The sequence below is a fragment of the Perognathus longimembris genome, chromosome 4 (genome assembly GCF_023159225.1).
Source record: "Perognathus longimembris pacificus isolate PPM17 chromosome 4, ASM2315922v1, whole genome shotgun sequence".
Lineage (NCBI taxonomy): Eukaryota > Metazoa > Chordata > Mammalia > Rodentia > Heteromyidae > Perognathus > Perognathus longimembris.
The window spans coordinates 5,287,393-5,301,764 of NC_063164.1; the positions used below are offsets into that span (position 1 = coordinate 5,287,393).

At 39.4% G+C, this 14,372-nt stretch overlaps 1 protein-coding gene across 4 annotated transcripts in view; it reads right to left on the minus strand.

The window, feature by feature from the left end:
- Gigyf2 (GRB10 interacting GYF protein 2) overlaps positions 1-14,372 on the minus strand; it is a 135,563-nt gene that overhangs the window by 19,615 nt on the left and 101,576 nt on the right. For all 4 annotated transcript variants that reach the window (XM_048344514.1, XM_048344512.1, XM_048344513.1 and 1 more), the window contains 6 exons: positions 12,815-12,906; positions 12,112-12,219; positions 10,508-10,608; positions 7,693-7,793; positions 5,574-5,735; positions 2,275-2,433 (listed from right to left, as the gene is read on the minus strand). In XM_048344514.1, the coding sequence (XP_048200471.1) occupies positions 2,275-2,433; positions 5,574-5,735; positions 7,693-7,793; positions 10,508-10,608; positions 12,112-12,219; positions 12,815-12,906 (723 nt within the window). The remainder of the gene's footprint in view (positions 1-2,274; positions 2,434-5,573; positions 5,736-7,692; positions 7,794-10,507; positions 10,609-12,111; positions 12,220-12,814; positions 12,907-14,372) is intronic.

The following is a 14,372-nucleotide window of genomic DNA, read 5'->3' on the forward strand; positions in this document are numbered from 1 at the left end:
CTCATCTGGGCTTATCTGTCCTCAGCTTCCTTCTCTTGAAACTAGCTCACTGTGCCCTCTACAACTTGTTTCATTATTCAGCAACTCCTCACCTTTACAGTTGTTTAGTCTGGCTACAATGTTCTGTCTTGTCCAGATGATGTGTTCTCCAAAACTTAGGTCAACTGTGACATTCTCTTATCCTGCCATTCACAGGCACTGGGAAAGCAGATTTTCCCTTTGACAATGCCCAAGTACCCCTTGTCTGTCATTCTGTGATGCAAGGAGACCTGCTCCCACTCTACCTGGTGTAGCTTCTCTTCCCCACCCCCACCCACAATTCCCCACCCCATTTGGCAATCATGGATCTTGAACTCAGGGTCTAAGGCGCTGTCTTTTAAGATTTTTCGCTAAAGGACAGCACTCTACCACTTGGAGCCACAGAACCACTTTCAGTTTTTTGGTGGTTTATTGAAGATAAGAGTCTCACAAACTTTCCTGCCTGGGCTGGCTTGGAACAATCATCAGATTTCAGCCTTCTGAGTAGCTAGGATTATAGGCATGAGCCACCAGTGCCTGACTATAGCTTCTACTTCTATCTAGCCAACATTAACTCTTTTCAGCCTTCTTTCTTACAGAGAGTCTCCTGTCACATCACAGATTTTAGATGCTATATTTTGTTTTAAAGCTACAGTAATCAAGCCACCATATTACTTGTTTAGAGACAGGTGATCAGTAAGAATTATATTTATACAAAAAGCACAAGAAAATTTTAATGGAGAAAAGAAAGACATAAAAACTGGTGCTGAAACAACCCATCTCTTGCATACAAAAAAAACCACCTAACAAAAACTTACTTGTAAAACTAAAACTTTATAACCTGAGAAAAAAGTATAGAAGATAATTTAGTAGTCTGCGAGTAAGCAAAGATTTATTATTTTCTAATAAAGAGAAAAGAAAACAAAAAGAAAAGCTAGATGCAGTGGGAAAGCATGTGCTTAACATATATAATAATGTCCCAAGTTCAATGCCCAGCTTCACTAAGGGAAAAAAAAAAAAATCACATCAAAATTAAAAATCAGGTCTGTTGCCAGGCACTGATTGCTCAGGTCTGTAATCCTAGCCACTCAGGATGCTGAGATCTGAGGGTGGTGGGTGGTTCAAAGCCAGAGACTCTTATCTCTTATTTCCAACTAACCACCAGAAAACCGGAAGTAGAGCTGTGGCTCAAATTAGTGGAGGAGTAGCCTTGAGGGAAAAAGATTTCAGGGACAGTGCCCAGGCCCTGAGTTCAAGCCATACAACTGACAAAAACAAACAAACAAACAAACAAAAAAAGGTCTGTTTAACAAAAGAAGAAAAACAGATAAACCACAGCATATGGGAAAAATACGTGCAAAATATTTGACAGGACCTGCTATGATGGCTTCTGCCTATGCCATTAGCTAATCAAAGTGGAGATTGAGATGATGATGGTTCCACAGGCTAGCCAGGGTAAAAAGTTTGTGTGACACCCAAATTAACCACTAACTTGGTATGGTGGTGCACATCTATTTTCCTATGGATGGAGGATAGAAATTCAGGCCTACACTGGCATAGACATTCCAAAAATAAAGTATAAAAGGTATGGGTATGGCTCAAGTGCCTAGCAAGCTTACCAAATTCCCCAATACACATATATTCAGAATATAAACATTCTGTATCTAAATGAGTAAACATATAAAATGGCTAAAAACTTAATTGGATATTATCAGAATTCCAAACTTAAATTTTTGTTTCAAAGCATGCTACCAAGAGAAAAAAACACAACTAGGAAGCCTAGAAATAATTCATGCACTTATAGGCAACTGGTTTTCAATAGAGTTGCCAAGAACATACAAATGGGGAAAGAACAGTCTCTTCAATAAATGGTGCTAGAAAACTAGATATTCACATGCAGGAGAATGAAACTAAACACTCAGCTCACAAACCTCCCCCCCGCCCCCACAATTGCATTAATATTACTGAAGCTAGGAAGGACTTATAGGAATTTGATGTAACTGTCTATTTTGTGTACATCTTTTACATTTTCACCAGGTAACTGAACAAAAACTAGGAAGATAGATTTTACATTCCCCCTAGAAAAGAGGTTATTATTTAAAGAGAAAAGAAGTATTCAGACAAAAATAGTAAGAGCCAGTTAGGTCTTAAGGCAATTTTCAGCAACCTGACAAGGTTTAACAACTTCTATCTTAAGTCCTTATCACTAATTTTCCTAACTTAAAACAATAATTGGAAGAGTAAATATCTGGCCACCTGCTTTCGTAACAACTCTTCCTGCTTCCGCCTCTCTTCTTCTTCTCTCCTCCTCTCCTCCAGTCTTCTAAGAGCTTCTTCTTGCTGTTGTCTCTCCTCCTCTTCTCGCTGGCGCCGTAATGCAAGTTCTTGTTCTCTTTGGCGTCTCAGAGCCTCTTCCTTAAGAGAAAAACAGAGGGACGGGAAGAGGGAGGGAGGGAGAGAGGGAGAGGGAGGGAGGGAGGGAGGGAGGGAGGGAGGGAGGGAGGGAGGGAGGGAGGGAGAGAGAGAGAGGGAGGGAGAGAATGAGAATGTAAAACTCAGGGTCTAACAATCAATACACATCATAATTTGAAGAGGAGCTGTTTATGTGCTACTAAAAGTCTCTGTAAATAAAAAGAAGCTAGGAGTCGATGGCTTATGCCTGCAATCCTAGCTGCTCAGAAGGCTAATCTCTCACAGTAAAGTCCACAAGACTCTTGGCTCTAATTAACCAGCAAAAGGTTAGAAGTGGGGCTGTGACTCAAGTTGGTAAAACACCAGCCTTGAGCAAAAAACTAAGAAACAGCTCTAGTACTAACACCACCCCCCCCAAAAAAAAAAACCCCAAACAAACAAATCCTATATTTAGAAGGCTAGTAGATTGTAAGACATTGGGAAGTCTAATCTGATTTTTTTTTTAAATCGGTTAACATCCTTTACTCATTAGCCCTAGAGAGAACTACATTAGAACTCAGCCTTTGGTTTCTACACTGATAACCTTCAGTCTTTTTTAATCAACTAGAAACCAAAGGCATAAAAAGGCCAAATCAACAAGCCACCCAAAACTCCTAGTGAGTATTTCTTGACGGTTCCCCCAGTCATAAGTGCTGGGAGTATGTGTCCCAGAAGATGTTCTGAATATTATGTAAGTACAACACAGAAAGGGATCCTACTGATATCATTTCAAGGCTGAACACTACAGAATTAAATGCATTTCTTTATTGCTAATATTTTTGTCACTCTTTTATACTAAACACATAAGGTAGCTCTAAAAAATGAAAGTAGTTCTCATCGCAGCATGGATCCGACAAGTGGGAAACGTGCTTGACAGTAAAGGCTAGACTTTGGGGCCACTAGCAAGTAGATTCTTGGAAATGAAGTCTATAAAAATCCCTGAAGGAAAACAGACAAAGTGAGTGAACAGAATTCTCTAAAATGGAATAGTGAAAAATGTTAAACCTCACTGGTGACCAATACTTGCATAAAGATTTAGCAAAAAGTATTTGCAAGCACCCTTATGTAAGTGAAAACGTAGGAGTAAGCTTCATGATAATAGGGAATGACCACAATACGATGAACTTAGAAGATGCAATTCCATTTAGTCAGTAAATATGAAATCAATTTGTAGATGTACATGACATGGAAAAAATAACAAAATTAATATCAAAAGGGAGGTTCTAAAATACTCAGTATGAATGACCCACATCTCTTAAAGAAGCACATAGTTGGTCCTCAGTTCAATAAACTATGGAATGAAAATATTTGGGAAACAAAAGTTATATTTAAACTGAATGTGTATATATTTTTATTCCTTATCATTATGCCCTAAAATTAGTATTAAAAAAAAGAAACCACTTTTATGGTTCATCCATAATTTTTTAAGTGAAAAAAAGTCATAAAAAGACAAACATTGTCTAATTCCACTTACAAGGGGTACCAGAGTGATCAGATGCATAGAAACAAAATGAAGAATGGTGGTTACCAGAAGCTGCAGGAGAGAGAAGTGGGACTCCTTGTTTAATGGATACAGAGTTGCAGTTTGGGAAGATGAGGAGGCTCTGCAAATGGATATTGGTGAGGGTTATACAGCAATGTAAATGTATGTAATGTCACTGAATGTGGTTTCAAATGCTTAAAATTAGCCAGGAATAGTGTTCATGACTATAATACCAGCTACTCAGGAGGCAGAAACTGGGAGGATTGTGGTTTGACGTTAGGCCAGGCAAAAAGTTTTTGAGAAGTCATATTAGTGGAAAGAGCTGGGTGTGGTGGCATGTATATGCCATTTCAGCTAAGTGGGAAGTATAAAGATCACAGTCCAGGGGCTGGGGATATAGCCTAGTGGCAAGAGTGCCTGCCTCGGATACACGAGGCCCTAGGTTCGATTCCCCAGCACCACATATACAGAAAACGGCCAGAAGCGGCGCTGTGGCTCAAGTGGCAGAGTGCTAGCCTTGAGTGGGAAGAAGCCAGGGACAGTGCTCAGGCCCTGAGTCCAAGGCCCAGGACTGGCCAAAAAAAAAAAAAAGATCACAGTCCAGGCTGGCCTACACAAAGAAAACTGAGTGGCTGTCGGGGGGGAGGGGGGAGAGTGTAGTTAGTTCAAGTGACAAAGTACCTGCCTAGCAAGTGTGAAGCCCTGTATGCAACCCAATACTAAGGAGGATGGTAAATTTTTCCTAAAGGAGACTAAGAAGGGATCTCAGTAATGAAAAAGATGTGCCGTTCATGTTCCACAATAAAATCCTGTAAGTTCATTGCCAGGAAGAGAAAGGAGGGATAAATTTTATGTTATGTATATGTTATTCTGGGCTTTTTTCCCCTTGGATGCTGGTCCTGGGGCTTGAACTCAGGGCCTTGGCACTCTCTCTGAGCTTCTATGCTCAAAGCTAGCACTGCACCACTTGAGCCACAGCTCTACTTCTGCCCTTTTGGTGGTTAACTGTAGATTATCAATGAGTTTCCTGGGCTGACTTTGAACCTCTATCCTCAGATCTCAGCCTGAGTAGCTAGGATTATAGGTATGAGCCACAGGCACCTGGCATTACTACAGTGTTTTAAAAAGCCCACTTGACTTTATAAATAACATTTAAAGACCATGGTGATGCATGCCTATAATTTGAGCCACTCAAAAGGCAAGATATCAGAAAGATAATGCTTTCAAGGCCCACCAGGGCAAAAAGTTAGCAAGACTCATCACAACAAACAAGCCAGGTATAGTAGCTCATGTCTGTAGTAGTCCCACCTAAAAGGAGGCATAGGTATGAGTATCACAGTCTGAGGTCCACTAAAGTAAAATGGGCTTGAGGCATGCCTCAAGTGATAGCGTGTTTTGTCTAGCAAGCATAAGCCCTAAATGCAAAACCCCAGTAGGGTCAACATTGTTTTAAAGGGAGGCAGGCTTAGGCTTGAAATGCAAGAAATTATGCAGAGGAAATAAATTCCAAGAACAAGGAATAATCTTGCATTGGGTGTTGTTGATGGACAATCGATGCTGCTTCTAACTACTGCAGTTCTCACCAAGAGCTACTCTATATGCAAGAATTCTAGAGATTTACCTGTTTCCTTCGGGCCAGCTCTTCTTCCTCCCGCCTTTTCCTCTCTTCCTCCTGCTGCCTCCGAAGCATTTCTTCCTGTTGCCTCCGGAGCTCTTCTTGCCTCTTTCGTTCCTCCTCTTCCCGTTTTGCCCTCATTTCCGCCTCTCTTCTCTCCTGCTCTAACTGGGATTGTATAAGAGGATTCTTAAATACACGAAAGCCAGCATAGGAACAACCCATTGAGTCAAGTTGTCACAGAAACTAGGAGGTACAGACACTGTCATTCACTTAGCTACTTGTGCTATGAGTGGGGTGATAAAACCCTACGGTAAATAACTACTATAGCCATACACTCTCCTATATTTAATGCTTCTCTTCTTACTTTGATGACCTCTTCACTTCACACTATATCGCATCATATATACACACATATCTGTGTGTATACATGACTACAAGTGTCCAGTAACATCAGAACTTTCACTTTCCTAGGAGGGTTTGACTGGTATTTCTTTCTTTCTTTCTTTTTTTTTTTTTGGCCAGTCCTGGGTCTTGAACTCGGGGCCTGAGCACTGTCCCAGAGCCTCTCTGTGCTCAAGGCTAGTGTTCTACCACTTGAGCCACAGCACCACTTCTGGCCTTTTTTGTTTATATGGTACTGAGGAATCAAAACCAGAGCTTCATGAATGCTAGGCAAGCATGCTACCACTAAACCACATTCCCATCTCATAACTGGTACTTCTTTGCTCATCATTACAAAGGATTTTTCTGACAGTAGATATAATAGTGGTGGCTATAAGGTATTAGCACCTATGTAGTAAAGCTGTCAGGAAGTAACTCAGCTATGATCAGCCTCATTGTTGCTGAATCTAGTTTCCACACATCTAGCTAGGTCCAAGTTCCTTAGCTCAACACAATCACCATGAAAAACATTACTTCTAGGCTTACATTTAATAGCACCCCATTCTAAAAGTAAGTGCTAATTTCTTGATGTGATAACCACAAAAATCCTCATAACTGGCCTGCCACACCTTCTTCAGTCTCTTCCTTCATTTTTTCGTTTCTCAAATGCACAGTAATTCCAAGCCAGACCCAATTATTTAGCTGTTCCATGAGTTCAACTTGTTCTCATACTTCTAAGCCTTTATTGATACTATTACCTTAAACTGTAATTTAGTTTTCACTTTATACCACTGTTGTTCCGATGAAAGTTACTTAGGAATCATAGCTGGTCAAAAGTGTCAGCTACCTACCTCTCCACTGGCTAGCTGGACTGAGTAGTCTTCCTCACTCTGTCACTGTAACTGCTGCATGGCTGTGTCCCTGTGCTTTTCCTCCTTCTACCCTCAGACTGAAAACTGCTGAATGAGCCAGTCTTTTCTTACTTTTGTGTTTCCAGTGCTGATGCTCAAACCTTATGAATCATTAATGAGATGGCCTAATCACGGACCTTTCTACATTCTGAGTACTCTAAGGGGACTGTTACTACCTTAGGGAATAAACACATTGAGTGTAAAAGTATAATAAGGCTCTCTTGGAGGCATGAGAATCCAGCAATCATTATCATTATACCATGTCAGTATAGACATTATTTTTTGGCAGATATTAAAACCAAAATTCAGGATTCTAGTTCCTCCAGAAAATGTGAATGGAGCACAAGGTATGATAGTACTAAGCTTCAGTTTCATACATGGAGATGCTAGAAAATGACCATAAAGGTTCAGTATGGGACCTCAAGTCATATCATGAGCTAAAAATATAGTGGGCATTTTCTTGGTGTTAGTACTTATACAAAGGTTCATAATACATATAAATAATACAACTATTTATATGGCCATGATCAATAAACACATCAACCAACATTTACACATTAATTTTAATTCTATTTTGAGGTCTTTTAAGGAAAAAATGGCAGAGTGATAGATTTTTTAAATGCACCTACACCACGTAAATAGTAAACCAAAAGGCAACTTTATAGCTGGCCAGAGAGAGAGAGAGAGACAGAGAGAGAGAGAGAGACAGAGAGACAGAGACAGAGACAGAAACAGAGACAGAGACAGAGAGAGGGAGGTTAGTAAACACAACTGTGCGTTGTGTTTGCAACTGTGAGTTGTGCCCCACCATGAAAGAATGAGCTTCAGACCTTTGCAGCTTTGGCCTTCTCCAGCTGCTGAAGCTGTTCTAGGGCAGGGCCCGGCGTTGTAGTGTCCAGGGGAAGATCCCACACGCTACTGCCTTCCCAAACTGTAAACAAGGGTAAAAACAATGGAAGTGAGAGATTACATGCGTGGCATACTGGAAAAAAAGCCTTCTTTGGCCTGAATAAGCCACATCGTAAACCTTGGTTTTGTGTGTGTGTTATGTGTGTATATGCACACTAGTTCTGAGTCTTCAACTTAGAACCTGGACAGGAAAAGGTCTCAGCCTACTGAGTAGCTAGGATTAAAGGCATGAGCCACTGGCATGTGGCTCATGTTTTTGTTTATTTTGTTTTGGTGCTGGTCCTGGGGGCTTGAACTCAGGGTTTGGGTGCTGACCCTGAGCTCTTACGGCTCTAACACTTTGAGCCACAGCTCCACTTGAAGCTTTTTGGAGGAAAAAGTCTCACAGATTTTACTACCCCGGCTGCTTTCAAATCATGTTGCTCAGATCAAAGCCTAGCACCCAGCATTTTGCTTTTTTATTACAGATTCTTGCTATGTAGCTCTGGCTGGCATCAGCCTCAAGATTTTCCAGCTTCAGCCTCCTTGAGTACTGGAATTACAGAGATGTGTCACTCAGCTGTTAAGTTTTTAAGTAGACGGAACAATAAGTAGGCTGTAGTTCCTACCCATATTAGTACATCCAGAAGAAAGGAAGTGGGCAGGGAATGTGGCTTAGTGGTAGAGTGCTTGTCTAGCATGCACGAAGCCCTGGGTTCAATTCCTCAGCACCACAAAAAGAGATTAAAAGCAGGAAGTGGCACTGTGGCTCAAGTGGTAAGAGTGCTAGCCTTGAGCAAAAGGAAGCCAGGAACAGTACTCAGACCCTGAGTTCAAGCCCCAGGTCTGACAAAAAAAATCTAGAAACAGAAGAAAGGAAGTATGAGGCTTTCACTGGGAAACTGATTCCATCCTTGAAAAGCCTAATAACGCTTGTTCATATGCTCATCTTTTCAGATACACACACACAAAAACGTAAAATAATGAGGGCACCTGTTGAACATGTCACAAATCCAGGATTTCAACTCCAGCATATTGGGCAGTTGCTCAACATAATGTATTAGCTGCCACTGTAGCTAATTCACTTAAAAATGGTTAAAAGTGTAAATGTCATCCTAATAAGAAGATAGCATGTGGGGGCTGGGAATATGGCTTATGGGTAAAGGGCTTATCTAGCATGCATGAAGCCCTGGGTTGGATTCCTCAGCACCACATAAACAGAAAGGGCTGGAAGTGGCGCTGTGGCTCAAGTGGCAGAGTTCTAGCCTTGAGCAAAAAGAAGCCAGAAACAGTGCTCAGGCCCTGATTCAAGCTCCAGGACTGGTGAGAAAAAAAAAAGAAGAAGAAGAAGACGACAGCATGTACATTATAGAGCTGGGAATAATTATGAGAAAACTATCTAGGTACTACAAAAAACATTTTTTCTGGCTTGTCTAAGAGTCAACACAGGATAAGACAAGTAAATAAACAAATAAAAGCTTCTAAGGGTACTTATTTCCACTGAACTTGTTTTCAACAGTCTCTGTTTTGTACATTTCTACTATAATCTATTTCTGGACTATTAAATGTTGTCTGAATAAAATCTATGGCCTACCTAGCAATGGTAGCTCACAGATGTAATCCTACCTACTCAGGAGGCTGAGATCTGAGGATCGAGGTTCAAAGCCTTTCCTGCCCAGGCAGGAAAATCCGTGAGACTCTTATCTCCAATTAACCACCAGAAAACCAGAAGTGGAACTGAGGCTCAAATTGGTAGATCACTAGCCTTGAGCAGGGATGCTCAAGAACAGCACCTAGGCCCTGAGTTCAAGCCCCCAAAATAAAATGAAATCTATGGACTATTTTAAGGACCTTAGATGAATACAAGCTGAAAGAAAAATTACTTAATAAACTACCTAAGAATTATAACACCAGAGAATATTTTAACATCCTAATGATAAATGAATACCAGGAAAAAAACTACACATAATATGTATACATAATTTATATATAATACGTATAAGTCCAACTGTCATAACCTTCAGAATCAATGTTAAGAGAACTATGGGTTGTTGGCCCAACACACCTCAGAAAATTCTGTTTAAGGTTCCTGAGAATCTTCAAACTCAATTATCTCTTCTTAATGACTTGTAACTTTTCAAAGATTAGAAAACAAATAAAGGTATTCACTTCAAAACAGGCTTTTCTCTTCCTCAAATTACTGAGAATCTGTAGTGTTAATTAACGTATGTCTCGATCTTTAATTCAAAAGGAGAGACCATGGAAGTGGAGATGTGGCTCAAGTGTTAAGAGCATTAGTTTTGAGGGGGAAAAGCCAAGTAAGATGGCAAGGACCAAGTTAGGTTTCAGTACCAGCACAAAAGGAGAGATTATTGTTACTTATGTTTTCACTTCTGCTTCCTCTCACCCCACATCATGACTGAAGAGATAAACAGACTTCTCTAGGGCTGGAGGTACTGACTTAGTAAAGTACTTGTTTAGCATTTACTAGGACCTTCATTTATCCCAATACTATAGAAGAAAACTACTTTTTTCACATTGCCTTAACATTTTAAAAAAGAGAAACTGGCTCAAAATATTCAATAAACCAATAAACATATAGTAAATAATTTTTAACAGTTGTAAAGTATTTCAACATATGTATGCAATCTTTTTCTTAGATCTATTAAAAATTGGATACATTTTCAATTGAATCATAAAACTGTTGTTATGGTCTAAATCCTTGGGTGTATACCAAAGGCAAATCCAAGCGTTTACCTGTGGGTTGTGAAGCAGCTGGCTGAAGCTCCCATATAGAGCCAGTATCTGGCACTGACACAGACCTAGTTACCGAGGGAATGATGTTCTGATCAGATATTCTGCAAAAGGGAAAAAGAATAAGAATGTGTTCTTGTTACTTGCAAAAATAAGACAAAGAGAATCTCTAAATTACTGGTAGGTCAGTCTTCAGTTTTTGGTCAGAAAACTTTCATTATTTTAAATAAGACCTAACACTGAAAGCAATTAGGAGAATGAAATTAGAAGCAGTGATCATCTCTTTTTCTTGTTCAAGACCGGGACTCAAACTAGCTACCTATGCTTGCTTTCACTCACTGGCTGGTGCTCTATCACCTAAGCCATGCCTCCAACACACAAATATTTACTTCTAAATGATGGCCATACCGGTTTCTTAAAGAAATCCAGATTATCTCAATAATAGTCATGGGAAAACATGTTGTAATGGAAAAGCAAAAATTTTGCATTGTATTATTTTCCTCTAGAGTTTTGTGTTAGGTTAGACAGATTCTTTTGCCTTTATGAATTCTAGTTTGTATACATGGGTTAGGGCTCTAAGGAGAAATGAAAATCACTCCCCCCCCCCACCACCACCCAGTCCTGGGCCTTGGACTCAGGGCCTGAGCACTGTCCCTGGCTTCTTTTTGCTCAAGGCTAGCACTTTACCACTTGAACCACAGCGCCACTTCTGGCTATTTTCTATATACGTGGTGCTGGGGAATCGAAACCAGGACTTCATGTATACCAGGCAAGCACTCTTGCCACTAGGCCATATTCCCAGCCCTGAAAATCACTTTTGATTAAATGCAACACCACACTTCTAGGAGCAGTAACACACATCTTTAGGAGCTAAGGCAAATATCCTGAATGATAGTCTGAAACAGCAGAAACTTAACACTATCCCCATATCTACCTTTTCTAAAGATCTATGTTAATGCTTTGAAAATTCTTGAAAAGTCACACCCTACACAGCATTATTAACCTTTTTTGAGATTAACAGGTAAACAAGAAATTAAACACTTAGGGCATAATTCTTCTGCTACCAGCTCTATGAGTTTCTAATGCTTCTCAAGTGCTCTAATTACTCTTTCCTTAGTATTCAAAATGTATTCTCTAGGCCTGCAGAGGTAGCTCATGCCTACAATCCTAGTTAGCCAGGAGGATGAGATCTGAGGATCACAGTTCCAAGCCAGCCCAGGCAATAGGTCTGTGAGACTCTTATATCCAACTAACCACCAAAAAGCCAGAAGTAGACGTGTGGCTCAAGTGGTAGAGCACTAGCCTTGGGCCCTGTCTCCTCAAACAAGCAAACAAAAAGGCTCACTGACAGTGCCCCAGGGTCCTGAGTTCATGCCAGGACTGGCACACAAGAAAATATGTCTACTTTTAGCTAAATGTCTACCTTTAGCTAAACCATTTTTTAGATCATATTGTTTTAATATACAATATGCAGGTATGTTACCTGTGGATATTCTGATACTAGAATCTTCACACTATACCAAATTTGCCTTTTTTAGGCACAGGCACAAGCACACACACACAAACACACACACACAATGTGGCAACATTATGGAATCACTACCAACCTCATCTTCAGAGCCTGGAACTGCTGGAGAAGAAGAGCTAATTGTTGCTGTTGCTGGGTTGGCAAAGTAGTTTTCTGTTGTTGATTCAAAGCCTGTGCATACTGTTGTCTTCAAAAAAAAAAAAGGTGACATATATGTACAATTATTTTATCTGACTGACACAACAAAAACAAAGTTCAGTAAATCATCCCCAAATATCACCCTTAAAGATAGCAATCAAACATCTCATAATTTTTCACAATAGTAGTCACAGAGAAAATCCTGTGATTTACTCCAAATAGAACTCAACTCATATGCAAGTTTTAGGGTAGAGGACAAGCACAGACACCTCTTATGTAGAGACAGACACACACACACACACACACACACACACACACACACACTTTAATATTGATAATAAAGGGATAGGGACTAAAAGGGACAAAGAACATAGTGACCATCATTTCACACCATTCCTAACATTCCATCTTCTCACTTATGTGTTTTCTCTGTGCCATTTAAAGTTGAGCCGCTCAGAAAGCACTTAGTGCTAAAAGCTGTTGTTTCTTTAGTTATCAAAGACCTTGAAAATTACAAATATTGTCAAATTAGAGTGTATAGTCGTAAATATATCACTAAGTGTCATGGAAGCCTTCAAATCTCACAGTAAACGGTGACTTGGAGCATATCTATTTCATGCTCCTTGCACTACTAGTGCTCTTACTGTAATAAGAACTGCTGATAGTGAAGGTGCTGCATGTGATATAAGGCGCTGAGCTCCTGTTGCCTGGTCAAGCGTTCCTGGTCCAATTCCCCCTGTTGATAAAGAGGTACATGTAGAAAGAAACACCATTAAGTAAATGGCAAAGGGCATAAAAGTTACTTGGTCTGCTTATCTCAAATAAATAAATAAATCTAAAACCTTCAACTCCTTACTACTCAATCCTTTTTCCCAAACTAAAAACTTTTGCACATTTAAAATCTAAACAAGCTGGGTGCTGGTGGCTCATGCCTATATAATCCTAGCTATTCATGTGGAATTGTGCTCCATCCAGAAATATTACTATAACTGAAAATGACACATTACACCCAGTCTTAAAAAGTGATTTCTAAATTTGGAGATCATGTAGAATTTACAGAAATGAGATAATACAGAAAGCAGTATAATTATCTACAGGTTTTAAAAAGTGTTATATAAGAAACTTTGCAATGGCATATGAAGAAGACAGTAGGTCAATACATAAATATCTTTAAAATGTTAAGAATATGAAAAGAATTTTGAAAGCTACAACTCTGCAACCAAAAAAATCAGTGTTTCTACTGCTGATAGTACATCATGAGTTACAACCATTAACTTGTGGTAAGCTCCTAACTTTTAGCTTGTATTTAAAATATGGTTAGAATTTTGATTCTGAGAAATTCAAAATGGAAAAATATGAATCATAAGATAACAGAAATAAAAGCATATGGTTGGAACAGACTAAACCTAGGCAAATTATGAGTAGATATTTGGTATCTTTCTTCTATGCTGATGATAGTTAAAACATTAAGATGATATACATTATCTTAAGGTAGAAATAACCTGAACTTCAGGTACATTTTTTTTCTCGTTAAAATACCATAGAAGAGAAGCTACAGTGTGTTGAGTTAAAACTTCCACACAAAAGCTGAAGTTTCAAGGACAATTGATCGTGAAGATAACTTTCTTCCTATCAGTGCTACTTAGAGCAGAGGTAGTTAGTTATCTGACAGGAAACAGAGCTTTCCAAAGTTTTTCTACTGGAGTAGAGTCTCAGTTGGGCTCAGCCCCTGGGTGACAGCACAAGTTGGAAATGGATAGAAGCAAGCAAGGTCCAAGTGAGAATTTTCAGCTCCTGACATATGCAAGATAAAATTCCTACTAAATTTCAGAGAAGAGAAGGCTCAAACATGGTATGTAAGTTAAGTTTATAAACAACAATATGTAGTCTCGTTTTTCTTTAGAATAAAACAAGTAGGAAAATTCTCCTCATCTATGAGTCTGAGCCATGGCAAAGTATGAGGGCCGCTGTCTGCCTACAAACTCTCTAGATTATAGAGGCTATGCATTACTCATCTTCGTCTCATTAAGAACATATGCAGCACACTGGGAGAGAGCAAGGGAAGGAGTGACACTGTCCAAAAAGAAATGTACTCTTTACCTGACTTATGTAACTTTAACCTCTCTATACATCAACTTTATAATAATAAAAACAATTAAAAAGAACTTACCACAAAGGACCTCAATATAAAATTAGTGATAA